The 26,237-nt window shown below is 50.0% G+C and overlaps 1 protein-coding gene across 2 annotated transcripts; it reads left to right on the top strand.

Moving 5' to 3' along the window:
- The first annotated feature begins 14,249 nt into the window (after positions 1–14,249).
- On the top strand, positions 14,250–22,192 carry NAA60 (N-alpha-acetyltransferase 60, NatF catalytic subunit). 2 transcript variants are annotated; one of them, XM_054391012.1, is made up of 5 exons: positions 14,250–14,359; positions 16,290–16,419; positions 18,146–18,242; positions 20,969–21,203; positions 22,014–22,192. In XM_054391012.1, the coding sequence occupies exons 1-5, from the start codon at positions 14,250–14,252 to the stop codon at positions 22,168–22,170; spliced, it is 729 nt and encodes a 242-aa protein (XP_054246987.1). In that variant the 3' UTR covers positions 22,171–22,192. The 2 variants fall into 2 exon arrangements, with proteins under 2 accessions (XP_054246987.1, XP_054246988.1); XM_054391013.1 differs by lacking the exons at positions 18,146–18,242; positions 20,969–21,203 and adding an exon at positions 19,485–19,489 and having other exon boundaries at positions 22,011–22,192.
- The last annotated feature ends 4,045 nt before the right edge of the window (positions 22,193–26,237 follow it).

Genomic DNA, 26,237 nt, shown 5'->3' with positions numbered 1-26,237 from the left:
ATGTGTACACTGTATATTTTTGGAACACAAATGTTTGTTTCAGAAGCACAAGGTAGAGTAAAGCAGCACTTCCTATTAAAGGAAACAATTTAAGAAGCATAAAATAATTCTGCCGTTTTGTCTTTCAGAAAGTCCAACTTGTTCAGCCTGTGCCAGGGAGGGAACAAAACTCTTTGTGGTTGTGCTGACCCACCATCCTCCAGGCTGGGGAAATGCCTTTTTAATGTGCCTCAGTCAGTGAATCCTGAAAGATCTGGTGTGTTTAATGGTCAGTGGAAACCTGGCCAGAGGCTGGCTGTGGTATGCTGGCCAGCTCTGAGGTGGCAGGAGCATCCTGGGAAGGATGGCAGAACTTGGTGCTATTGGTGCTACAGCAAAACAGGCCTTTTGCCTCCTTCTGCTGAGCTCTTCTGTTGTCATTATGCAGTGATGCTCTGAGCCCCTGCTGCTGGGTGAAAAAACCAAAAAGGTTCCTTCCTATGCATTACTGACTTTTAAAGACTTCCACTGCTGTCTTCATTGGAAGAGATGTGGTGACTGTGGTTAGCCACATCTCTGGGAAAGGAAGGTAAATAAAGCATATTATTACAATATCATTATTAACTTTTGGTCAGCCCTGAAGCAGTCAGGCAGTTAGATTGATGGTCGCTGTAGGTCCTTTCCAGATGAAATTTTCTCCTCCTCTCTTGTGGTTGTCTTCTCTTTTCATCATCTTCCTTCTCCTCTTCCTTTATTCTTCTTACTGTCCTCTCCTCTCTATCACTTTGTACAGCTTCAACAAGACAAAATCCTTTAACAAAAAAAATCAGTACCAGAGTTGAGCCCCAGCAGTTTCACCAGTCGTCCCAGTGCTCCTTTCAGTGTAGGACTAGGGGAAACGGGCGGAGGTGACCAACCAGCGCCCTGTTTCCCGAGTCCTTTGTGCCCAAGGACGCCTTGTTAATTAAACCCCCCCGTTGATTAGCTGCGCTGATCGCTCTGCTATTGCCCTGCTCCGGGCTTCCACTTAGCCCGGGGGACGAACTTGTGCGCCTGCGCAGCTTTCCCCCGTCACGTGCCCTCAGCCAGCCTATAAAGTGGCTCCTTACTGCGAGGTGCCTGGGGACAGGAAGTGCCTGCAGGTGTCCGTCGCGGCCGCCGGCTCGTCTCCTGCTTCCGCCGCTCGGTATGCGCTGAACCGACTCGCCCGCCCCGCGGCGCGCCCGCCCGGCGTCCGCCGCCACTCCGAGGTGAGCGGCGAAGCGCGGTGGGGCCTTCGGAGCTGAGCAGGGGATCGGGGTTGTCATGGCGACTTACGTCTGGGACGGGTCCAGCCGGGCCCGTCCTGGGCGCAGGTCGCCATGGCAACTCCAGCCCCCTGGTTCCTACGCCGTTTCCCTCGGGCTGCCTGTTCCTTCACCTAGGACATTTCGAGCTGCGTTCGGTCGCTCAGCCAGCAGCGCAGGGGCGGCTGCGACATTAACGCGTCTCCGTTTCCTTTCCCTTTGTAGCAGAATTTCCCTTGGGAGGGCGGGGAATGTGTCCTATGTCGCTAGATCCAGCTCTTTCTCTTGACCTGATAGCCTGGGTCATGGCTCACAAATATCCCTGGCCTCCCCAGCTTGGCTTTTGTGTGCCCTGCAGAAGTCTCTAAACCAGCCACTGAACCCAGTAGGGGTTCGGTGAAGAGAAAGCAGTTGCTCGCCTTAGTATCTAAATAGAATAAGAGCTGAATCTCTTTACAGCATGTATCTTGAAATTTGTAATGGCTTCTGATCAAACTGAGCCTTAAATGTTGTCCCAAAAGCTACATGGCACAGTGGTTCTTGCTTGGCATGGTGGGAGTTGGCTTTGCCAGAAGTGTGCCTGTTGCTGTGCCTGGTTCCCTGGGCTGTGCAATGGCTGGTTATACTTGTGGCATATCTGCATGGTGAAAGTAACGTTTTCATTTCAGAGGCTGCCGAAGCTGCATGCTGAAATTGCCAATTTTGTTTCCTCTCGTAATAACTAGGGTGGTGTCCTTGCCACAGGACTTACTGGGTCCAGCCATGAGCTCTTAGACATTCAACCTTGATTATAGATATCAAATACTCATCAAGCTGTTTAAATATTTATGTTTACTCTGGAGTTTGACCTCTGTTGGAGTTTATCCTGCTTTTGTTGTGCTGCAGCACCTCCCAGTATCTGCTCGGTGACCGTGGTGAGCTCCCCTCAACCTTGGCCTTGCATTACACTATTCTCTCCTCTCTTGAAATCTGCCTGGATGAAGCTGAGTGTCTGTCCTTTTATTGACAGATAAATAGAGGCATTAAATATTTGCAAGTAGCTCAGACCAAAGGCTTTTTAGGTGTGTGTTTTTCCCCTCTCTGTTTGTTCTGGTAATTCCCAGTATCCTGTTTTGACTGCAGCTGAGCAGCAAACTGATGTTCTCAGGGAACTTGTTCTGAGAGCATCTTGGGGTTTATTTGGGTTTGTTTTGTTTGGGTTTTTTTCCCCCTTGCAGTAGATAACACAGATGGGAAGTGTTTGCCTTTCTCCAGCCTACGTTTCTTTTTTATCTACCAACTTACAGACTTAATTTGCTATTTTGTTAGCATTTTGGTGTTGTGAGAGCTTTCTACAAATGTGAAGAGCTTTAGATTTTCATCATTTTGTTGTATATCTATTTCTCTCTTCTTCCATCTAGTTTTTGTGAGTGATGAATGGTTTATAGCCGGAATCTCTTTTTACTATGGATTCATCCTAGATTTGCTCTTTTAGCTGCCATAGGCTGTCCTGAGTCCATCCTAGTTTCTACAAAAGCCTTTACTGGGAGGACAATTCTAGTAACTTTTGGGGAGTGCTACTGCATGCTGTTTTTCCAACTAAACTAACTCCTTCTAGGAATAAACTCCCACAGATTTCTCAGAAGTGAGGCTCTTTTTAAACAAGCCCATAGCTCTCTCCCAACCTTTTATAATTAGTGTGAACTCTTCATTTGCAAGATAGCACTGGAGCAGCCCCCAGTGAGAAGCAGTGGTACTGGGTACTGCTTGATGCCAGGGTTTTGAGTAGATGGGTTTAACTTGCAGGTTAAAGGAAGCAGTTCTGTTATGCCTAATAAAGTGGGACTTGAATAAAACTTTATATACCTGGTAGCAAATAAAGCCCCATACAGCAGCTTAGCCTTGTTCTAACAGGCCTGTCAGCAGCTGCTGCTGCTGTTTCTCTTAGCTGGTTGCTTGATGTGTTTAAAGCAAGACAACTTAACATGTCTGAGTGACCACTGAGGGGCTGTCCTGTCACTGCCCCCTTAAAACCCGTGGCATTCTTCATTTTCCTCTTTTTTCCTAAACCAGAGTGCCATCCTTCTGGCTTTTGGTATCTGGGCTGGCCTCAGGTGACACAAAACCTTGTGGGAACTGCCAGTGAAATGCAGAAAAATGGTCTTTTGTAGTTGGGAGCTCCAAGATCCTTTAACACTGTGTATTTCTTTTTGTTAGTGAAGTCTGGTTCTTTTTTCATTTCTCTTATTTATTTCCCAGTAAGGGTGATCTTTATTTGCATGTGGGGGGATTTATTAATGTTTACAGATACCTGAAGGACGGGGAACAAGGAAAAGGGAACAGACTCTTTTCAGTGGTGCCCTGTGATAGGACAGGGGGCAACTGACACAAATAGGAACACAGGAGGATCCACCTCTACATGAGGAAAAACTTCTTTGCTGTGAGGTCGCAAAGCCCTGGAGCAGGCTGCCAGGAGAGATTGAGGAGTCTGCTTCTCTGGAGACTTTCAAAACCTGCCTGGATGTGTTCCTGTGTGACCTGCTCTGGCAGGGAGGTTGGACTTTATGATCTCCAGAGGTCCCTTCAAATCCCTAGCACTCTATGACTTCTTCTTGGAGGGTTGTTTTTTTTTTGGGGGGGAGGGATGTATTGTGAATACAGATGTTGGGTTGGTGTAGTCTGATTAAGTTGGTGTTGGTATCTTAGGCCATCAACTAAGATGTGAAATGGTGTGAAATGGTCTTGCTGCCCAGGAAGCCATCTCCTCTCTTTCTTCCTGGTTATTTTTCATCTCTCCATCCCCAACCCCGGCCACTCCTAGCATAATTCATGGAATGAGCAGGAGCAGGTGAAACTGTGGTTGCAGAGGCTGACTCTAGATGACGAATACCTGAGGAGTTACAGGTACAGCCTCGGGGACTTCCTCGTGAGTGCACGCAGAGCTGAGTCAGAGCTCTGACAGCTCTGTCCTGCTCATCACAGGCTACTGGCCTGCAGGCAGCCTTTGGTGATGAACAGGGGCTCCCTTGGGTAACTTGGTGCCATCCCTCTGCTGTCAGTGCTTTGTTCCTCTGGTGTTAAGATACTTTTAAAGGAACAATGGGCTAAGCTGGTCAGTGTAACTGCAGAGAAAGCTCTGTCTTAGCTGAGCATCTCTTCGACAAACTCCAGAGTTAAGTGCTGTCTACAATCGCTGTTAGAGAGGCATTGTCCTGCCTTCCTGTGCCTTTAACCAGTCACAGCCTGTCTGATGGCTTCAGTGCAGGATGTTGCAAAAAAACCCTAGAGCTTCTTGTCTCGTGCCATGTCCTCCCACCCACACTTTCCTCTTCACAGCAAGGTGGGAATGGGAGCTGCTCAGTTTTCCAGTTTCTCCTTTTAAACGTATTATTGTGGCTGCAAGAGCAGGCATCTATGCCAGAACCCATGTGAGTTGTTAGTAGCTTAAAACAGTGGCAGTGGAGTGGGGGGCAGGTGTTGAGTGGAACCTGCTGGAAAACACCACTCAGAAAGAAAAGGAGAAGGAGTCATGTTGGCTCAGTTTGAATTCAGGATCTTGGAGAGATGCAAGTTTGGGGCGCTTCTCTGCCAAGGAGGGAAGGACTGTTGTGTTTTGGTTTTGTTTGGCTTTTTTTCACCTTTTGTTTTATTAAAGCACCTCGTTTGCAACAGCCTCTAAAAAGTTGCTTGTCTCCTGTAGTGGTGGAGGTGGAGGACAGGGTTTTATCAAGCTTGGTAATCAGGACAAGTGTGGGAAATGGAGGCAGCTCGGATTCCCCTCTCCCAGTGTTTGTACTACATAAAGCTGAATTCCTGGCAGGTTTTTTTTTTTTTTTTAGTGAGTACACACGTTTTCTGCATAGCTGTTTGTTCTGATTCAGAAATGGCAGCGAGCCTGCATGTATGATGAGTCTTTTGGGGTGGTTTTGTTGTTTCCTGGAGGAGCAGCTGCCTATTGGAAACTTGGACGAGGTACTGGAGCTCTCCTGTGACCAGCTCCTGGTTGCAAATGTGCCTCCTTTGTGACCCTGGGGTTTTAACTCCCTGCAGTGCTCCTCTCTCAAAGCAGATTTTCTCTTCTGCGTCTTAACAAGAAAAGATTTAACGGCGAAACCCTCTTAGAGATTCCCGTTGGCCATTCCCGGAGGAATCGCTGTATCTGGGGCAGCAAGAAGCCTTTTGCAGCCTGCATGAGAGAGGCTTTAATCTGGTACCAGCTCCTGCGAAAGCCACGGCTCCAGTAATATATATATCAGGAGCTGCAGGGTGAAAGAAGAGCTCAGGAGGTATCTCACATGCAAAACACTGACGTCCCTGCTGCTGGAAGGCTGACAAGGCAAACCTGAAGCGTGCAGAGGCTGAGGGATACCACTAGAAAAGGATTTTGCTAACAGTAAGTGTTTTCATTTCAAGTAAATAAGCGCTGCTTGCCCCACAGGTAGAACTACATCTTGCCTTTTTAATATCCTCTTGGGGTCTGTTTCAAATCCTGACCCTTCGTGGCAGGAGGCCAAAGTGTTAATTGCTGTGATTCTATGGTTTCTGGGGCTTCCAGGTTCTTAGTCCTGCGATGTGCATGCCTCAGTCTGGGTGTAAATGGGAAGTGAAGTGCAGAGCTGGGGATGGGGCTCAAGCGCGTTTCGCAGAATGATGTTGTCAGGATTTCAGAGCTGAGGACAAATTGGCTGAGCAGCGTGGGGTGAGCCTTTGGGAGGAAGGCTGAATGCCAGGATGGGTTTTCCCAGGTTGTGTGCCACAGTGCTGCCTTCCTGGCTGCTTGAGTCCAGTGTGCTCTGGCCAGGCTCTCACAAACAGTCCACGCAAGGAGGATTTAATATCAGATGGACTTGTTTGGTGTATTTGGTGTTCACTGGGTTTGGATTTAGCAGGGTGATACTCAACACACTGAAACCACAGTACAAGCATAACTCAGAAACTGCAGTGCACAGTAGAATTCAGGCACAAATGTCATGTCTGTCACTGGTTTCTGTATGCTCACCAGAATGGTGCTCAGCACCTGCAGTCACCAGGAAGGAACATGCAGACTGAAGCCAGCTCAGGCCCTTCACTGTCTTCAAAGTTTTTGTACTTTATTTTTATTCTTTGAGCTCAGCCTTGTATCTACTTTCCCCATGCTTGCCTGGCTAGCTCAGGAAGACATTGTTCTTTGTTAATTGTCTCAGAGCACCTGACAGTTCACTGCTGCAGCTGTTTTATCTAGACCTAAGGTTACTCTCCAGTCTCCCTGCTACTGAGATAAATTCAGCTTTCTTTGCAACACTTTCTTCCCCAAGCTCACTGGTTTTTGCACTCCTCCACTGCAGGGGTGTACTGGTTGTGCACACTGCCCTGGGTGGATTTACTGGAGAAGAAAGTCCAGGCTTTGTCAAGTCCTTTCTCCAGAGCAGTGTCCTGGAGAGAAGTTCATTAGAGCTTGGGGGGTGTTAGGAAGCAAACTGGGTTGCACAGAGCAGGGCTGGGCTGCTGGCATGTCTTCAAGATGTGGCAGCCTGGGAGATTGTGCAGGAGGAAGGTGGTTGAAGAGGGCACTTTTTTGCACAGAAGGAACCTGCTGCTGAAGGAGTTTAAGGAACTCAAAGTCTTGTGCTAGTGCACGTCCTTGAGGGACCAGGGGACTATGAGGGGCTCTGAGGTGCTGGTAGACATGACAAAAAAACCATTGTGCCTGGGTCAAAAGGTGTGATAAATGGCATAGTCTAGTGTCCAGACCCTGTTTTCAGCCATATTAGTACGTTAGTTTCAGACCAAGGCACAAAATCAGTCATTTTTATCCTAGACTGCTCGTTAAGAGTCTCATTCACTCCAAACATCTGCTTCTGCTAATGCAGGGAATGAAGTGCTGGCAGCATTGGGCAGCACTCCCGTGGGATGTGGTTAACGGTACAGAAAGGGAGGTGCACAGAACTCCAGGCTCTCTTGGTTTGCATGACATACAAGGAAAGAGGAGAATCATCTTCTGGGGTTTGTGTGTTGCTTTGTTGTCCAAAATGAACATGCATGGGATTCCTAGAAGGAGTAGGAGCATTCCATGGGATAACTGGAGTGTAACAAATAGCACCTAGAGGTAAACTTGTATTGCACACAGGGCAGAGATTGTTGTGCTGGTGTAGGCAACACATCTAACACCCCAGCTTTACAGTTGCACCTTTTGGGTGCAAAAGAATTATCTGAGTCCAGGCACAGTGCAGAAATTTGCTCCTCACTGATGTCATGTGGGACTGTGGGCTTGAGCAACCTGACCTAAGTTGGGTTGAACCCTGAAGGATCTTTCCAACCTTATTTTTTTTTTATGCTGTGATCAGACCTGAAGTAGTGTCTTAGGAGGGATCAAACCAAGTATTTAAATACTTTAAAACTTGGCTCCTATTGCTTTGATAGTATTGGCCAAAGTCCTAGAAGCACCTCTTTGAGATTCTTAGTAATAAATTCATGATGGTTTCAAATCCAGTGACAATTTTATTGTATTAAATGAAAAGAGCTTGCTAATGAGTGTCTGTGTGGAACATTCCCTGCGAGACCAGTAACCTAAAAACACAGTAAGCTCAGAACGAAGTGCAGAAGGGAAATCTTCACTGCTTTGTTGGAATTAGACCTTTGGCTGCTTCAGACTGAATGGTTTAATGTAAATCAAATCCCCAGTGCCAGATAGCATAAAGTGGAGAGTCAGAGCTGTGAAAACTCCTGCTGGCCCTCCTGAAGTACACCCCTCAGACAATAAAGAGTTTGTGTCAGTTTGGGGGATGGTGATGCTCAGTCACAGCCAGCGTGTGCCTGTCCTGCATTTTGAGTAGCTCTATAAATTCCCTCTGGGTTTTGTTTAATCCTATTTATTTGCAAGTAGGAGAGATGTCATTAATTGTGGTTTTTTTGTTGTTGTTGTTGGTTTTTTTTTGTTTGTTTGTTTTGTTTTGTTTTTGTTTTTTTTTCCTGGAAATCCTGTTTTGCTGGGGTTTGAGGACTGTCCAGACAGAAGTCGCAAACAAGGGTTTGGTGATGACAGCAGAGCATCACCTTTGAGGGCACCAGGCACAAGGAAATCAGCTCTGGCCCACTCTGTGTGTGCAAATCTTCCAGGGAGTATCTGCCAGTCTGTGCTGGGCAGGTGGGCTGAGTGAAATGCTGCTGTGCCTGTGTCCCTTGCTGTGGTGATGGGTAGAAACACGCAGCCATAGGCAGAGGGATGCGGCCTGACAGCCAGAGGAAGGGCCAGCTCACATACTGCCTTTGCACACTTGCTGAGCACCACTGCAGCTCCCCAGGCCTGCTCCACATGTGGTATGTTCTTGGGAGCTGTCTGGAAGAACTTAATCTTCTCCTTCTGTGGAATGGCAGCAGATAATCCTTAATAATTGAACTGGAGTGTGCTTGAAGAAAACGCTTTCAATTCCAGAAGGTGAAAATCTTCAGCCCAAGCAAATAAAGGTCTGCACAGTTTAATAGTGGAGGTGCCTGCCATAGTGAGGTGGTTGGCTCTGAGTCTTTTGGGGGATAGTGCTTCATGAATAGTAGGATCCAGGAGTATGCCAGTGCTTGCTTTCTTTCATTCTTTCCTGCAGGCTTGCTTCTTTCTGTTCAGGGGAAGTTGATTTCAATTAGTTCTTCAGTTGGAAAGTAGAAGATTTTGATGAGCTTCGATCTAGCTTTGTTTCTGCAGGTGAAGAAGGTTCCTTCACAGTGTTTTTTGTGTGTGAACACTCCATCTGAAGCCCACGCACCCCTTACTGGAAGTGATACATGTATATAGTTCTAGTTAATACTCACTTAGCTTTAGATTAACTCTGCCAGGAAACTCAGTCCTATCTGTTGCTAGATGATACGTTTTTTTTATTCAAGGTTTTCATGAGCTGGATGGAAATGAAAGTCCAAAGGAAAAAAATCCATAAACCCAGCATCTTGTGATGGTCCAGTGCTGAAATCCAGCTTATTTTCACAGGATGCACAAGGCAGAAACATTGTCCAGATGTGTCTGACAGTGCTAAACAAGGGGAATCTTAACTTGCTGAACCACTTGGCCAAGCTTTTCTAGGTATGGAAACACCCAAAGGAGTTTCAAATGCATTTAAGCAGCTGCTTGCCAAATTCTAGCAAGCATCAGGCTTTATCTTGCAGTTGAACATCCTGTTGGGTTAAGAGTTCTGATTCTGTGTGGTGGTCTCAGTTTCTCTAGAAATAGGTTATTATGTAGATTGTATCTCTCTTTTTTCTTGTTGTTTTTTTTCTTTCTCCAATACAAGAGCTCTAAGAAGGAAAGAAAACTTCCTGTTCTTGAGAAAAGCCCAAGTTCAGGTTTTTTGGCTCTGAAACATCTAGATCCAGTAGAGAAACTGTCCTTGCATTTGGTAGGTACCCTGAAGTCAAAGCAAGAGCTGCTTTTGCACAGTAGGGTGTGGGAGTGCTGGTGGTAGAAATATGTCAGTACCTGTACTGGGCTCAGTGAGCTGACTGAATGCTGTTCATTCTTGGAGGCCCAGCCATTGTTTGGGCTGCTGCTGGGTGCTAAAGGCTCCTCTGCCTTTTACACACAATTGTGAAATCATGTAATCATAGAATTGTTTAGGCTGGAAAAGACCTTTAAGATCAAGTCCAGCCATTAACCCAGCACTGCCAAGGCCACTGCTTAACTGTGTCCTTCAGTACCATATCTATATGTCTTTTAAATACCTCCAGGGTGATGATTCCACCACTTTTCCTGGGCAGCCCATTCCAGGCTTAACCACTCTTTCTGTAAAGAAATTTTTCCTAATATCCAACCTAAGCCTCCCTTGATACAACTTGAGACCACTTCCTCTTGCCTTATCACTTTTTCCTTGGGAGAAGTAACCAACCTGCACCTGGTTCCAGCCTCTTTTCAGGGAGTTGTAGAGAGCCAGAAGGTTTCCCCTCAGTGTCTTTTTCTCCAGGCTGAACCACCCCTGTTCCCTCAGCTGCTCCTCACAAAACTTGTGCTCTAGACCCTTCACCAACTTCACTATCTCTCTGAGCCTGCTCCAGCACCTCAATGTCCTTCTTGGAGTGAGGGGCCCAAAACTGATTATTTCTTTATTCTTCCAGGCATTTATTGTGTCCTTTAAACCCAAGCTGACTCTAAAAGTGATCATCTCATCATTGTGCTACCTGGGACTTCTGTTAGGACTCTGGCCCTGCTCGTTGCAGCATGTCATAGGCTGTGCAGAGAACCCAGATCTTGGGTGGTCACCCAGGTATCTGAAGAGCCAGGGGCTCTCACCTGGGAATGACAAGAACTGATTTTTGCCTGGGGTTTCTCTTGGTCATAGCAGCCACCTTCTGCAGTTCCTGCAGCAGCTACACCTGACCAGGGAGGAAGGTGCACAGGGCTGCTCTTCTAAAAGCTTGGGGCAGAAGACAGTGCCAGAAGGGTGTCCTGAACGTTCTGTAGCCGTGCAGGAGCGTTCGGATTGGGTCCCGTAATGCAGCGTGGGTGGAGCGAGTCCCTGCAAAACACAACCCGTGCTGGGAAACGGCTGTCGGGATGTGAGGGGAGGGGCATTACCCTCTTGGACAAAACAATCGTGGATTACTTTTTAAAGGCTGACCTCAGCTGCAGGATAATGCATAATGCTTGCCTAGCTCTTTGAGAGTATAGTGTTAAATAAACATGAACTAATCCTCACAAGAATGTGTCCTCTGCTGGCTCTGCCTCTCCTGCAGCAGCTGCTGGCTAAGTCTGCTCCTAGGCCCTTGTCTTTTCTTCTCATTAGCAAAAACATGACTCTGTCATGGTTGTTTCGTTTCCCCTTGATGTATTAATGCCCAGAGGACTGGCAGAGAAAGGCTGTTGCCTCGCAGGAGCATCAAAACTTCTCCAGAAGAATAATATGTATGAGAAAGAGCACTGCTGCTGCAAACCTGAGTGCTGCCTAATGCCCCCTAATGAAGTGATGCAGCAGGGCCTGGAGCTTTGCCACAAGCAGAGCAGCTCTGGCTTTTAATGTGTCTGCTTGCTCCTCCTTCCTTTCACCTCCCTGAAGCTGATCTTAGGCTATCCAAGCTTTTGACTCTGGTCTGGGAACGATTTTGCCCTCATCTCATGATCCAGTGGTGGGTCACTGCTCTGAAATGGCTCAGCAAAGGGGCTAGCAAGGGTGGGAGGAGTGGGTGAGTGGGACTGGGGTCCCCACTGCTGTGCATCAGCAAGCAGGAGAGGAGCAGCTGCAGCAAGGGAATGTTCCTTCAAGGTCCTAAGGGGTAAAGCTGAGGCATGATAAAAGGTCACCAGGGCTGGTGGTGGGGAGCGTGCTCGCTGCTTCCATTCAAAGTCTAGCCTCAGAGGGCTTGAGCCAGTTCTGGGAGTGTAAAATTAGTTTTAAAAGCAGCAAGGAGTGCTGGTTTTGTGGGTTGTCTAGGTGCTTAAGTTGTTTTGAAACCAGCATCTGAACCAATTGTGGAAGCTGTGGGCTGCTTGGTAGATGTGTAGCCCCTGTGCTGGAAGAGACTGAAATAGCTGTGGTTCTCTTTAGCGACCTCTTTGGAGAAGAATAAGCAATCCAGATCAATGTATGGGTCCCCTTGGATGCCCTTCTCAGGAAAATGAGTAGGACCAGTCACTGGGAGGGAGGCTGTGTCTGGGAAGGATCCCCTGCTTGACAAAACCCCATCCCATTTCATCTTTTTCAAGAGCTGTTGGAGAACATCCTTGGACCTCTGCTCTGCTAAAGCACTTTGCCATTCTTTCTACCTGTGTGGGAGAAGGGCTGCCAAAATTTCCTCTAGACCTTTATTGTATCCCTTCTGCTGTTGATCTATGGGCTGCTTGATGTGTTCCAAGTCACACACAAACCAGTGGAAGAGCTCCTCCTTCCTCCCTGGGAGATCCAGGCTGACGAGCCTAGAGGCTTTATGCTGCTGTCTGGGAGGACAGTGGGGTGAGAGCTCACACTGTTCCTGTCAGCAGTGCTGATTCCTTCTCTTTCAGCACTGATGTTGAGTTCCAAGGACCTCAGCACCTGGGGACTCTGCTCTTTGATCATGTGGCAGTTTAGGCTGGATGCCCCCTGCCACTGCTGCATGAGATACACCTCTGGTGTCCTGGGTGCCCACCCAGAGGGGTGGACACAGGGAACGACATATTTCTACCCATAAATCCTATGCCCTATAAAGCCATCTGCAAAGTCATTCTCTTCCTCTTTCTTCCCTCTCTGCTCCCACGGGAGATGTCCTCTCTTATCGGGTAATGCCGGGGGAGTATCCTCAAGGCCTCTTAGGCCTGTCTAGGCCTAATGCCAGGAGGAGAATGGGCGGGGGGGGGGAGGGCAGTCTGAGACCTGGACAGCCTGAGACTTGCCTAGCAGTGGGAGGGGGAAGAAAGAGCCATGGGGGTTTGGGTTTACCCTCACGTGGGGAGAAGGGAAGGATTGGGAAGCTTTGGGAATTCTGTGAGGGGTTCTGTACGCTTTGGGATACTCTTTGCCACTATGCTTTGTAGTCTTCTGTAGCTTCACCAATTGCTTTTCCATTTAAACTTTCCATCACTCTCCAATCCGTTTGTGTGAGTCTCGTTCTTTTGTCCCTTTCGGGGCAAGAGAGGATCTGTCTGGCCCCAAACCAGCACAGACCATCACCATGTGGTGCTAACTGGAAGCCACTCTCTACCAGTTCATCACAGAACCATAGAATGGTTTGGGTTAGAAGGGACCCTAAAAGATCATCTAGTTCTGGGGCCCCTGCCACAGGCAGGGACACCTCCTCTTAGACCAGGTTCCTCAAGGCCCCATCCAGCCTGGCTTTGAATACTTCCAGGCTTGAAACCTCCACAACTTCTCTGGGCAATGTGTTCCAGTGCCTCATCACCCTCATGAGGAAGAATTTTTTCTTAATGTCTAATCTAAATCCAGCTTCTAGCAGCTTGAAGCCATTACCCCTCATCCTGTCACTCCATGTCCTTCTAAAAACTCCCTCCCCAGCTCTCCAGCAGCCCCCTTCAGGTACTGGAAGGCTGCTCTAAGGTCTCCCTGAAGCCTTCTCTTCTCCAGGCTGAACAACTCCAGCTCTCAGCCTGTCAAGGAACTGCAGAAAGAAGCTAGCTTGTGGACTTCAAAAGAGAAATTTCGGGGTGGGAAGTGGATTTTATGGCTTAGCCTGCTTTTCCCTTTGGGGTGCAGTGGAAGGAGAGCAGTCACACAGGGTTGTATGCTCTCATATGGCAAACTGGGATCCTGGCTGTGCCTGCTCCTTTCATGTGTCTTTGCCAGTCAGTGCGTTAGGGAGGTGATGTGATTCCTGCATTGAAACTGCTCAGATGGCACATCTGGCCCCGGGGGCAGTGTGTTTAAATCTGTTCCTTCTCCTGCTTGAGCTTCAAAGCCAGAGCAGTGGAGAGGTGAGCAGCCCTGCCAGCAGGAGGTGCACACAAGTGCTGCTGCCTGCAGCTCGCCCTTGTCGCTCAGCATTTCCAAGCCAAGGTTTTGGCCCCTTAAAACAGGGGAAAGAAAGTAAACCCAAAACCAAATTACTTTTTTAATGAGAGGTAACCACCCTTTTTTTCTTTGCATCCTGCTCTGGTTGTTTTACCTGGGACCAGGAGTGCTGGGGTGAGAGAGACAAATCTGTGGACAGAGAACTGGAGGTATCCCCTGAAAGAGAGCAGAGTCCTGCAGCTGCGCTGTCTCTGCCTGCCTTGTTTGCTCTCTGTGTTCAGTCTCACAGGGGCTTTGTCCTGCCCAAAGCCTGTTCCTCATTCATGCCTCTGTGCTGCAAATGCTTTTACAACCACTTCAGTTATTGCTTGCTTCTTTCCTTCTGGTACCTTGTTCAAAGAGGCTGAGGGTAAGCATCCTGCACGTGGTCAGCAGGGCCATGGGTTATTTTCATCCTTCTTCAAAACTCATTCTGCCAGGAAGGACTTTATTGATAAGAGATGCTGAGAACCTGCTGCTGCCTTTGTGCAGGTGGCTGATTGAAGCTGAGAGTCAGGATCTGTGCCTCATCATCCCTAATGTGTTCCCAATTCTTCTCTCACAGGTGTGAATGACAGAGGAGGTGCCCCCGACTGCACTGACAGACGTACACCTGCGTCTTCTCTGCCACGATGACATAGACAGGGTGAAACAGCTCTGTGGTGACTGGTTCCCAATAGAGTATGTAACTGCTGCTCTTGAATGTCTTTATCAATGATCTGGATGAATGCACCCTCGGTGGGTTTGCAGATAACACTAAGCTGGGAGGGAATGCTGATCTGCTGGAGGATCAAAAGGCTCAGCAGAGGAACCTGGCCAGGCTGGATCAATGGGATAAAGCCACTGGGATGAGATTCCACAAGGCCAAGTGCCAAATCCTGCACTTGGATCACGACAACCCCATGGATGCTTCAGGCTTGGGGTAGAGTGGCTGGAAACTGCCCAGCAGAGAAAGACCTGGCGGGGAGAAAGACCTGGCTGGAAATGAGCCAGCATGTGCCCAGGTGGCCAAGAAGGCCAACAGCATCCTGGCTTGGATCAGCAATAGTGTGACAGGGAAGTGATCCTGTCCCTGTACTCAGCACTGATAAGGCCACACCCTGAATACTAGGTTCAATTTTGGCTCCTCACTCCAAGAAGGATATTGAGTGGCTGACCTCTATCTGTCCCACATCAGTTCCCCAGACCCCCCTTTGTGTCTGCACCGGACTAAGGAGCTTTCCTGAGGGAAAGACAGAGCTTTCTGCCTTAGAACAGCCAGGGAAGCTACAGCTGTAGCCTTGAAGGTTCTTTTTTTTTTTTCTGTTTAGCTTTGTTGTGAAGGTTTATAGAGGATTTTAGTGGATTATAATTAATATTGTATAAAACGTAATAAACCAGCAAAAGCAGTCATAGTATTTAGAATTTGCAGGTTTCTTTTGAACACAAGGTGTGCTGAAGTCTCATGTGGAAGTAAATCAGAGTACCCTCATTTCCCTTTCATAGCTGCAGAAGAGGGAGGAGAGCTGGAGGCTGGGGATGTGATTTTGGGGTACAAACAAGCAGTATTTTTTCCACACACGTATCAAATTAATGAGATCCTCTTAGATGAGGGCAGATGGATCTTGTATTTAAAAATAACTTGCTGAAGATGGAAGTGAGAGCTTTGGGCAATGAATGTGAAAGGGAAGTGTGGCTGTCTCAGCAAGGCAGGAGGCTGTTACACGGGCAGCCTGCATTGCTGCTTGGATGCAGTTGAGAGGAACCCTGCTACCAAATGGGGTGCAGCAGCTGTCTGGTGTTCACTGCTGCCACACAACAGTTAAGGCAGGAAAGGTGATTGACTTCTTAATCTAGATTTCATAGAATAAGCTAAATTAATAGCACAGAAAGCTTTAAATTGAGCTGTGGCTGAGCTCCTTGGCTGTATGTCTTTGGCAAGATGGCCCTTCCAGCTTCCCTCCCTTGGTCTTGGCTATGATGCATTGGGCTGTGGTTCCAGTGACTGGCATTTAAAGGCATTGCTGCCCATTTCCAGTTGAGCAGCACCTCAGCACAATGTTGGCTGTGGCACTGCCTGCTCCTGTGGGTTCTCTCTGGAGCCCCTATTACAAGAGGGATATGGACATGCTGGAACTTGTCCAGAGAAGGGCCACCAGGATGAGCAGAGGGCTGGAGCACCTCTCCTATGAGGAGAGACTGAAAGAGTTGGGGCTGTTCAGTCTGGAGAAGAGAAGGCTCCGAGGTGACCTTATTGTGGCCTTCCAATATCTGAAGGGGACCTACAAGAAAGCTGGGGAGGGACTTTTTAGGATATCAGGTAGTGATAGGACTAGGGGGAATGGAACAAAGCTGGAAGTGGGGAGATTCAGACTGGATGTGAGGAAGAAGTTCTTCCCCATGAGAGTGGTGAGAGCCTGGAATGGGTTGTCCAGGGAGGTGGTTGAGGCCCCATCCCTGGAGGTGTTTAAGGCCAGGCTGGATGAGGCTCTGGGCAGCCTGATCTAGTGTGAGGTGTCCCTGCCCATGGCAGGGGGTTGGAACTGGCTGATCCTTGTGGTCCCTTCCAACCCTGACTGGTTCTATGATTCTATCCTACTGAACATCCCTGCTTCTTCTTCTCCCTCCCCAGGTACCCTGACTCATGGTACCGAGATATCACTTCCAACAAGAAGTTCTTTTCCCTCGCAGCCACCTACAGAGGCTCCATCGTGGGCATGATAGTGGCAGAGATCAAGAGCAGAACAAAGGTGCATAAAGAGGTAATGCTACTGACCTGTGCTTCAGCAGGAGACAGGCCACCTCCTGCCATGGTTAGCTGTGATGGGACTTGCTCTGGGTGTTCTTCCCTCCTTCATCCAGATACTTGTAAGAGCAGTGCTGAGTTAATGTTAAGAAAGCAAGAAGATGCTGATTTGCAGCTGCTGGAGCGTGGGTGGTAGGATGTCTGAACACAAGGGCTGCTGAGCAGCCTGCTACTACAGAGTCTCTTCCTGCTGGAGCTAGGCAGCCATGCACTGATGGGAAGAGATCAAATCATGCAGGTGAAATCCAAAAGTGACATCATAGCAGGACATTCACCTGCTGCCTGGCTGGTTTTGTCTGCCTGGCTGTGGCTGGTGACTGAGGTATGTGAAGCTGTGGGAGAACCACCTCCTTCATCTCTTAGGGAAGGTTTGAACTTCCTTAGCTGTGCTGGGCCTGTCACTACTGTGACTTCCTGCAGAAACTCCTTTGTTTACAGGGTCACTGTCTGGAACACAGAGCAGAGGTAACCAGGCTGCAGACAGCTCAAGCTGCAGGGATAGCAGAGCTTGGAGGCCAGGAGAGGCAACACAGTGCACCAGAGAGGTGAGGAAGAGATGGTCACTGGAGAGAGTATGGGAAAAGAGAGTTGGGTCAGTGTAGGGAAAACAATATAGGCAAGGGGATGAAGAAAGGCAGGGGCAGTGCAGTGAGTGCAGAACTTGGAGAAGGCCATCAGCAATAACCTGAACATTGGTAGGAACCCAGAGCTGTGGCTCTCTTCACTCCAGCTGTCTGGCTTCACCTCAGAGCTAGTCCAAGTCAGAAAATGCACCTTCAGCAGCTCTAACAAAAGGCTCCTGTTCCAGCCAAGCTGAAAGCCAGGGGCTTGTTCAGACACTGCTCCAGGCACCTGAGCCTGGAGCACATCCTGACAAGGAGAACATGCTCCTTGTCCTCTGCAGCAGTACAGAGATCTCCAAGGGACACCAAACTCAGCTGGAGCACACAGGCAGTAACAACTGTTGCTGGATTGATCTAGACACTGCTGAGTTGCTTCAGAATTGACACTTTGAATCCTTTCTGGTAAAGAATGCAAATACATTCTCTGCCTAACCCCACAAATAATGTATATAGTAAGGAAGCTGAGTGGCTGAAGGAACTGGGGGTGTTTAGCCTGGAGAAAAGGAGGCTCAGGGGAGACCTTCTGGCTCTCTACAACTTCCTGAAAGAAGGCTGGAGCCAGGTAGGGGTTGGTTTCTTCTTCCTAATAACAAGAATGAGAGGAAATGGGTTAGGTTGAACATTAGAAGAAACTTCCTCACTGAAAGGGTTCTCAACCACTGGAACAGGCTGCCTAGGGAGGTGGTTGAATCCCCATCCTTGGAGGTGTTTAAAAGCCACAGAGAGGCATGGTTTAGCACCAGGCTTGGTACAGTTAGAGGATGGTTGGACTCAATGATCTTAAAGGTCTTGCCCAACCAAAACAATTGTATGATTCCACGAAACATCATGATTTGTGTTCATGCCTGGGAAGGTGACATGAAAGTAGGAGTAACCCCTCAGGCTCCATGCTTGGATTTTTTTAACTCCCCCCATCCTTTCCAGAAGCTTCAGCTAGGACTATTCAGTGGAGAAGTTTCCTGCTCTGTCCTTGCTTTCACATGTTCCTCTACAGGACTCTTGCTTCCCCCTGTGCCTCCCCTGGTATCCTACTAAATATCTTGTCGTATCTCTACTCAGGATGGAGACATCCTAGCTTCCAATTTTCCTGTGGACACTCAAGTTGCTTACATCCTAAGTCTTGGAGTGGTGAAGGAGTTCAGGAAACATGGAATAGGTAAGATGCTGCTAAGTGACAACTCTGTTGCTGGTGTTTGCCACGTGTGAGCAGTGGGCATGGGTGAAGGAGCTCCACCATTTCACCACAGCACCCTTTGAAACAAGCTTGTTGGTGACTTGTATGAGCAGGTGGGAAGGTGATGCACTTGCATCCCCTTCTTGGTGTCTATAGAGCTGCACTGAGATGTTTTCACTGGTGTAGGCACAGCACAAGGTGCAGGTGTTTCTGAAGAGCACCACCAGGCTTTGCCCATCTTGCCCCCAGGGGCCAGCTGAGCACACCAAAATCTTGCACTCCTGCTGCTCAGACTGACTGGAAGTGCTGGGACTTCAGCCCTTCACACTGGGAAATGCTGCAGTCAGAGTTTATCTCCAGTCAGAGCAGGATGGGTTTTGTCATCACATAAGTGCTCTTCTGCTGCAATTTCCAGCCTGATCTAGATCTTTGGTCTGCAAAAGGAAACAGACCAGGTTTGGCAGCATGACCCAGTGTGGCACAACTGGAGTCTCTTCAGTAGATCCAGGCATAACTCATCTTCTTCAAGTCCTCCCTTCTTCCCCAGGCATGTTTAGAGAGGTACAAGCTGATAGGATTCACAAAGACATTACCAGAAGGGTCCTCAGGAAGAGCACTGTGCTTAAAACTTATATTGAAATGTTGCTGGAGGGAAATTTTCTGTACAAAGAAGATACCAGCAGAGAACAGTGTTTAGAAAAGGTGGTAAAGAGGACTTCTCTGAAATTGTGCTGGGTTTGAGTCTTCTTTCAGTTTCCAAATCCTAATTAATTTTCTTTTTTCCAGCTCCATCTTTCTGGAATGTTCCCCTTTCAGAATCAGTATTTCCTGTATCTGTTCCATCTCTACAGCACATCATTGTGCTCTCTCAAAGACTTTGGGCTTGTACCTGTAGCAAAATAACCTAAAAAGCTGCTGCCACTTTTTTTTTTTTGAGATCTTTCTCCCGAGAGTTTTGAGATTTCTTCTGCTTGTGTTTGAAGCTGAAGTCTTTCATGCAGGAAGCTTTTCACTCCAGGCATACTTCTGAGCACTAAAGCTCTCATTTTTCTCTGGCAGGCATAAAAGGCTTTGGTTTCTAGTTCTCTGCTATTCTTAAACCAGAGGGCAGCTGGGTTCCTGTGAGATGGGAAGAGTGGAATATCTCATAGCAGAATTAAACTGCTCTCCTGTTGATGTCTCTCAGTGGCTTTTTGTGCTTGGCTGATAGAAATTCTCACTAAGTCACCATGAAGTCAGTGCTGGTGTTTTCTGCTCTGAACTCTTGTGGGTGCTGCTGAAAGCCCTGTGTGCTGTGGGGATTGTGAAACAGCAGCAGGAATCTCATCTGGGTGTTTGTGTTAGCTGAGCTGTTTCTTTAGCCTTTTGTTACCACATCTGAGGGAAGAGGTTTCTCTGCAGGTTCTGCTGGGTCCTTCCTGACGTGCTCTGGTGGTTTGGATGAACCTTCAGGTCTTGTCTCTTAGCACTGGAATATTCTCTCTGCCCTTCTCTGGTTTCTTCTGATGAAAATCCAGGTTGAAGGAGACTCTGCCTTAGCTCTCCTCCCTAGAAGGGACCTAAATCCTACCAGATTTTAGATTTTAATTGGAGCTCAGCAGACACAGTGCAGCAACCTGCTTGTGAAGTCCTGTTTTGACACTGGGCTGTGTATAATGGCTTTGAAATAGAGAAATGTGATGGAACTGATAGCACTGAAAATGAGTCACTGACCTCCCCCAGAGCTGCTCGACTGCTGTTGTCAGATTGCCCTGTCTGGCTCATTGCTGTGGTGACTGAATCAGGAGCTGGTGTCTGGATAAGATCTGTGTTGTGAAGCGATGCTCACAGGCAAGATGAGATGCAGAGTAAAACCATGCAGCCAGAGCCTGGGAGGTTCCTCCAGAGGGTCTGTGAGAACTGATGGGCTCTGGGGTCTTCAAGCATGTGCAGCAATTGCTGCTTAGACCCTGGGGGCAAGAGATCAACCTGCAAAGCCTTGTGCTGTCCCTGAGGAGGCAGCTGGTATCCCTGGTGGACAAGAAGTTATCCATGGGGCAGCAATGTGCCCTTGTAGCCAAGAAGGCCAATGGGATCCTGGGGGGCATTAAGAGGAGTGTGTCCAGGAGATCCAGGGAGGTTCTTTTCCCCCTCTGCTCTGCCCTAGTGACACCTCACCTAGAATATTGCATCCAGTTCTGGGCTCCCCAGTTCAAGAGGAACAGGGATCTACCTGAGAGTGCAACAGAGGGCTACAAGGATGATGAAGGGACTGAAGCACTGCCTGATGAGGAGAGGCTGAGAGCTCTAGGGCTGTTTAGTCTGGAGAGAACACTGAGAGGGGTTTTAATAAATGTCTATTAATATCTGAGGGCTGGGGGTCAGGAAGGAAGGGACAGCCTCTGCTCACTCATGCCCTGTGATAGGACAAGGAGCAATGGATGTAAACTACAGCACAAGAAGTTCCACCTCAACATGAGGAAGAACTTCTTCAGTGTGAGGGTCACAGAGCACTGGAACAGGCTGCCCAGAGAGGTTGTGGAGTCTCCTTCTCTGGAGATTTTCCAGACCTGTCTGGATGCATTCCTGTGCAACCTGCACTACATGATGTGGTCCTGCTCTGGCAGGGGGTTGGACTCCATGATCCCCAGAGGTCCATTCCAACCCTTAACATCCTGTGGTGCTGTGTGAGCTGCACTGTGTGATTCTGCTGCTCTTGCCTTCCGCAGGTTCGCTCCTGCTTGAGAGTTTAAAAGACCACATCTCGACGACTGCCCAGGACCACTGCAAAGCCATCTACCTGCATGTCCTCACCACTAACAACACAGCAATAAACTTTTATGAAAACAGAGACTTTAAGCAGCACCACTACCTGCCCTATTATTATTCCATCAGAGGAGTCCTCAAAGATGGCTTCACCTATGTCCTGTACATCAACGGCGGCCACCCCCCTTGGACGATCTTATATCCTTTACCCCCAGTCTGGTTAGCCATGGAGCACACTAAGCAAACACCAAACTGTGGTTTGGCTTAACAACAGCAACCCAGCAAAGCATGACCTGGCTGGGTCTGGGGACTGGTACCTGCACAGATGCTAGGTTAATCTGAAGCCAGAAGGAAGGCAATGTTGGAAGGACGTGACAGTGACCCCTTTGTACCCAAGGTGTCCCAGGAACAGCTCAGGGAGGCAGTGTGGGGTGGTACATGGAATTCTAAGTTGGAGCAGGTTTGATGCCAGTGCTAGCGAGTGCTGGTGTTCAGCCAAAATGTGAGATGTGCTGTGGCTTGTGGGGTGCAGGATTTGGCCAGGAGCACAGCAGCAAAGGCCTTGGTCTTGCTTCCTGTGGCCTAGGATCTCCTGTGACTCAGGCCTGGCCTGGATCTCAACAGGCTGATTTTGGGAGTTTGTCTCAGGGGCTGGATCATGGAGAAGAAACTTGATCTTTCCCAGTGTAGCCAGTCAGCCCAGACCCCTCCAGGCAGGTGGGTGGGTTGCCATCCCCACAGGAACCTGCTGTGCAGTGCAAAGGGAGCTAGCAGCTGCTTAGAGGAAGCATTTCCCACCTAAGCTGCAGGCAGTGTTCCAAATTTTCCATCTTCTGCAGTGCAAAGCAGCCCTGCCTTTGATAGGGGGGAGCAAGCAACTGACAGGAGCAGATCTGAGCAGAGTGGCTGTCACTGTGTCCTCAGATCCCTTTGGGCAGTGCCAGTCCACAGGGTATCTTTGGTTCTGAAGCTGCAGTGTAGATGTTGCTGCCCTTAACTGATGACCACTGACTACCTGCAGCACATTGGATCGACGCTGGCCAGCCTGAGCCCCTGCTCCATCCCCCAGAGGATCTACCGACAAGCCCAGAGCCTCCTCTGCAGCCTCCTGCCCTGGTCTGGCATCTCTGCCAAGAGTGGCATCGAGTACAGCAGGACCATGTGACTGAGCCCAGGATGTACAAAGAGCAAAGGTTGGTACCTGAGAAGCTCCTTTCGCTTCCCCCTTGGCCATGCCCCACAGCTGCTCTCCTGGGGCAGCTGGGGGCATCCTGCAGCACAGGCTGCTGAAGCTGCAGCTCTGCTGCTGGGGCCAGCTGCTATGGAAGGTGTCTGGGGCATTGCTCTGCTCTGGTCTCCAGCCTGTGGCCAAGCTCCTACTGGTTTCATTTGAAGGGAATCTGACCTCTGGTCTTGTTTACTTCAGCCTGGAGCCTGACAGCAGATGAAATGTGTCTTTGCTGTCTCTCCTTTTCTCAGCTCTGTTAAACCAAGGCCTAGAGCTGCAGGGTCCTCACTCTTCCCCCAGCTCTGTGTCCCAGCACAGTAACTGGTAGCCCATTTGCTACCAGCTGCATTGCATGTATCTGACAACAAGGTCTCCAGGACAGTGGCTCGAGGTGACCTGTAACACCTGGCTACCCCAAGGCAGCTGCCCTCTTCTTTCCCTAGGATTGTTCTTCCTCCCATCTCCTGAACCATCCGGCTCTGCACGGATCCCCGTGATGACAGCTCTTGGTCAGTGACCCAGCCCCAGGAGGAGACTCCTCGTTCCACAGGTTGACCAAGATTTGGCAGACTCCACACCTGCAGCCCTGACTTAGCCCCGTGGCCTGGAGCCTTGAGCTGCCTGGGCAGGCCTGGCTGGCATGTGAAGTGCCAGGCTGTGCCCTGGCTGAAAGCCCTTTGTCTCACCCCTCCGTGTGCATGTCGCACTGTCCCTGCCACGTCCCTTGCCTCTGGTTTGCTCCTACTCGTGTACGTGATGGAGAGAGGTCCCTGCTGCTCCCCAACCCCACAGCTGCTGGAAGCAGTGCTGATGAGGTAAATTAATGTGCACTGACCAAGCATGTAAACGAGCCCTGAGTGCCCTGGCAGGCCTCTGGCAGAATATTCAGCCGAGCCCTTGATGCCAGGGAGGTGGGGAGCAAGGATCACATTTGGGTCCTGCCAAGTCAACTGCTGGTGCTTCTTGAAGTTACCTTCTAGGGAGGGTAACTGCCTCGCATGAGAACCCACCCAGCCCCACCAGCCCTCTGGAGTAACCTAAAAAGAAGCATCTAATTCAGGATGTATCAAGTAGAAGGCAGGGAATTAAATTGCTATTTCATAGTGAAATATATATCTATATTATACTGTAGAGAGCTTTCTGCCTTTGTCCAAAGCTGGAACACAGCAGCGGAGGGAAGCTGGGGGGTGTAGAGCTGCTGCTGCTGCAGCCAGAGCCCTGCAGGTCCTGTCAGAGCCCTTCTCCAGTGGGCTGGCCTCCTGCAGAAGTTTTGGGGATGCACAGCTCACAGCAGCTTTTCCTTGCTGAAGAGAAGTCCCCCCCAGATGCTCACTGGTGTGGGGCTGGGTCTCAGCTCACCAGTGGTTCCTGTCCACTCCACATGGAAGACCCCACATGCTGCACCCCTCCATCTTGGAGGTTCAGTGAGCACCTTGCTTTTAGGGTGCAGTCCCTGCAGGACCCTGGACATGCCCATGTCAGAGGTGCAGCAGTTCCTGTGCCCTGCCAGCTGCCCCCTTCCTTGGCCGAGGCTCTTCCCCTGCCCAGCTCTATGTTCCTCATTCCCCTCACCAGCTGGAACCTGGGATGTGAGCAGAGGCCTGAGCGGGGGCTGGTGCAGGGCCTGTGTGCCTGGGCAGTGCCAGCTCTGGCAGCAGGCAGGGGCAAGGCCCAGCCATGAGACACAAAGCAGCTGGGGACAAGGGAGGGAAGAAGTCTAAGATCGTGCAGCCTGGCTGACTGCACAGAGGGTCAGTGTCTGTCAGCCCTGAGGTGGGAGCTAATAAATAAGGGTGTAAGAGGTGAGTGTGCTGTGGTACCAGGCTGGCTCCCCAGGAGGATGCCTGGACTAGCCTCCCTCTGCCTGCTGCTGTGCAGGGCTGGCACTGTGTGTCCTGGCATGGAAAGCCCCAGTAAGCACAGCATCTCTACAGCTGCAACTGCTGCAGCAGATTGCTCCAGCCCCAGGGGCTGGCACAGGACATGGTATGGCGCAGCAGAAGGCTGTTCTGTGGGGAGCTGCTGGTCACTCTTTCAGGGCTCTGTCTAGCTCCATAACTGCCACAAGGTACAAAGGGATCTCCATGAGGAAGGTCAAGCTTGGAGCTGAGGGAGAGTCTCTCCTCGGTGACCTGCAAAGCCACAGGAAGCTGGGGCTGTCCATGGTGTGAGCCTTGCTCTGAGGCTGTTGGAGCAGAGTGCTCCAACACACACAACTATTGGTCCTCTGCAGGGTGGCAGCACCAGCAGCCCTGTGCAGTCAGCTGGTGTGAGGTGGCCACTGCCCTGCATGCAGGGCAGGGTAAGCCCAGCCTGGCTAAGGCTCTGGGGACACAGCTTGGTGGCAGAAGCCATGTGATGGGGCAGGGAGTATCAGACTGAGCTGGGGCTGATGCTTGCAGCCTGGGCCTGAGGTGCCAGGTTTTAGCTATGCCCAGAGTTGGGGGGGGCTGGGCACTGGGGTAGCCTGGTGAGTGTGCAGCCTGCTGCCACCACGTCCTCTCTGTGGGGATGTGGTGGAGCTGTTTGCACAACAGCAGGGCAGGGCTGCTGAGCCCCTCCTGGCACTGCATGGGGCTCCCTGTGCATACCCCTCCTGGGCTGTGCAGCCAGCTGGGGGCCTTTGGCCAAGCTCTGGCTGCCACCACCTCCTCGAGGTGGCTCAGCTGCCTCCAGCCTGGCCTTGCTGGCTCAGCCAGTGCCCTCACATGTGCCTCTGCCCACTGCCAACCCGTGGCTGTCTGCTGAGGCACTCGTGGGGAGGCACTGGCTGTCCCCACTGCCCCTGATGCACCTCACAGCTCTGCTGGCCCTCTCTAGCAGGGAGGGTAGGACAGGACCACTGTGACCCTCTTCTAGCCCCAGCACTTTCCCAGGGGAGATCTGAATCACCATTCCAGCCTCATCTGTGCAAACACTTTTTGGGTTTGGGGTTTCCTTTGCTTATGCAATTTTCCACTTAACATCTATTGGTTGATTCAAGTTTCTTCAACTCTGGCCCTTGAGTCTACTCAGCACCTGCTTTCCCAGGACCAGAATGAATTCCCCCTTGCTCTCCCAATTGCCTGGAACTGATGTTCCCTCCACTTTCCATTCTGGCCCTTATACAACCAGACTCCACTGCTGCAGCACTTGAGCATGAGGGGAGCCATGACTGGGCTGTCCTCCTGCCACCCTGGCTTCTGAGGTGGCCCCAACTCCCAACCTGTTACTTATTGAAGAGCCTTGTGCTGCTGCCATCAGCCTGTCTCTAAATGTCTTCAATTAAACCAAACCTCTTCTGAGTTTCACTGCACAGCAGCTTGCATCCAGAACCTTCACCTGACCTTCTGCTCTGTGAGGTGGGGTGATTGCAGGCCCCCTGCACCAGGGCTGAGGGTGGCCATGGCTACAAGCAGCTTTGAGCAGGGTAGAGGGAGGGACAGCATAGTGCCAGAGACTGGGGAGCTGCTCTCGCAGCACAGAACTTGCCCTGTTCCGTCAGGGCTGCTGAGATGCTGAGGGCTGATGCTCAGCTGAAATAATTACCCCCCCCAGAGACCTGGGCTTTGAGAAGCTGCAGCTGTGCAGGCTCCAGTGAGGCTCCACAGCCAGGATAAACCCTTACAGGCAGCCAGCACCCAGGAGGTGCTCTGGCACCCACAGCACTGCAGACAGCTTCTCCCCAGAGCCCTGCCGGATGCTCTTGGGTGCAGGAGCTGTTCTAGAGTAACTCTCCAGCAAAGCTTAACACAGCTTATCGTGCTGCTGCCCTCTGAGCCAGCCTCCTCCGCCCTAGCTACCCCAGCCAAGAGGTACCAGCAGCAGCTCTGGGCCTTCTCCTTTCCCTCCAGCTTCTCACAGTCCTACAAAGAATAGGTCAGGGGGGCAAAGGGAACCAACCCCCATCTGCTGCCACTCCAGAAAGCTCTGGGTCACCACAGGCTCTGCACCAGCGGTCAAAAACAACCCCAACTGCAGAGCGGTCAGCAAAGCCATTTATTCCACTTTCCTGCTCCCACAGA

The sequence above is a fragment of the Indicator indicator genome, chromosome 22, assembly GCF_027791375.1.
Source record: "Indicator indicator isolate 239-I01 chromosome 22, UM_Iind_1.1, whole genome shotgun sequence".
In the NCBI taxonomy this organism is placed as follows: Eukaryota; Metazoa; Chordata; class Aves; order Piciformes; family Indicatoridae; genus Indicator; species Indicator indicator.
Note: the sequence above shows the minus strand (reverse complement) of the source record. Positions and strands in the feature narration are given on the sequence as shown.

What these genes read in the sequence shown, in the direction of transcription:
- NAA60 (XM_054391012.1), top strand. Translation starts at nt 14,250, where the DNA reads ATGACAGAGGAGGTGCCCCCGACTGCACTGACAGACGTACACCTGCGT. An exon ending in GGTGACTGGTTCCCAATAGA is followed by an intron (nt 14,360 to 16,289) that starts GTATGTAACTGC and finishes CTCCCTCCCCAG; the next exon opens with GTACCCTGACTCATGGTACC. An exon ending in GTTCAGGAAACATGGAATAG is followed by an intron (nt 18,243 to 20,968) that starts GTAAGATGCTGC and finishes TGCCTTCCGCAG; the next exon opens with GTTCGCTCCTGCTTGAGAGT.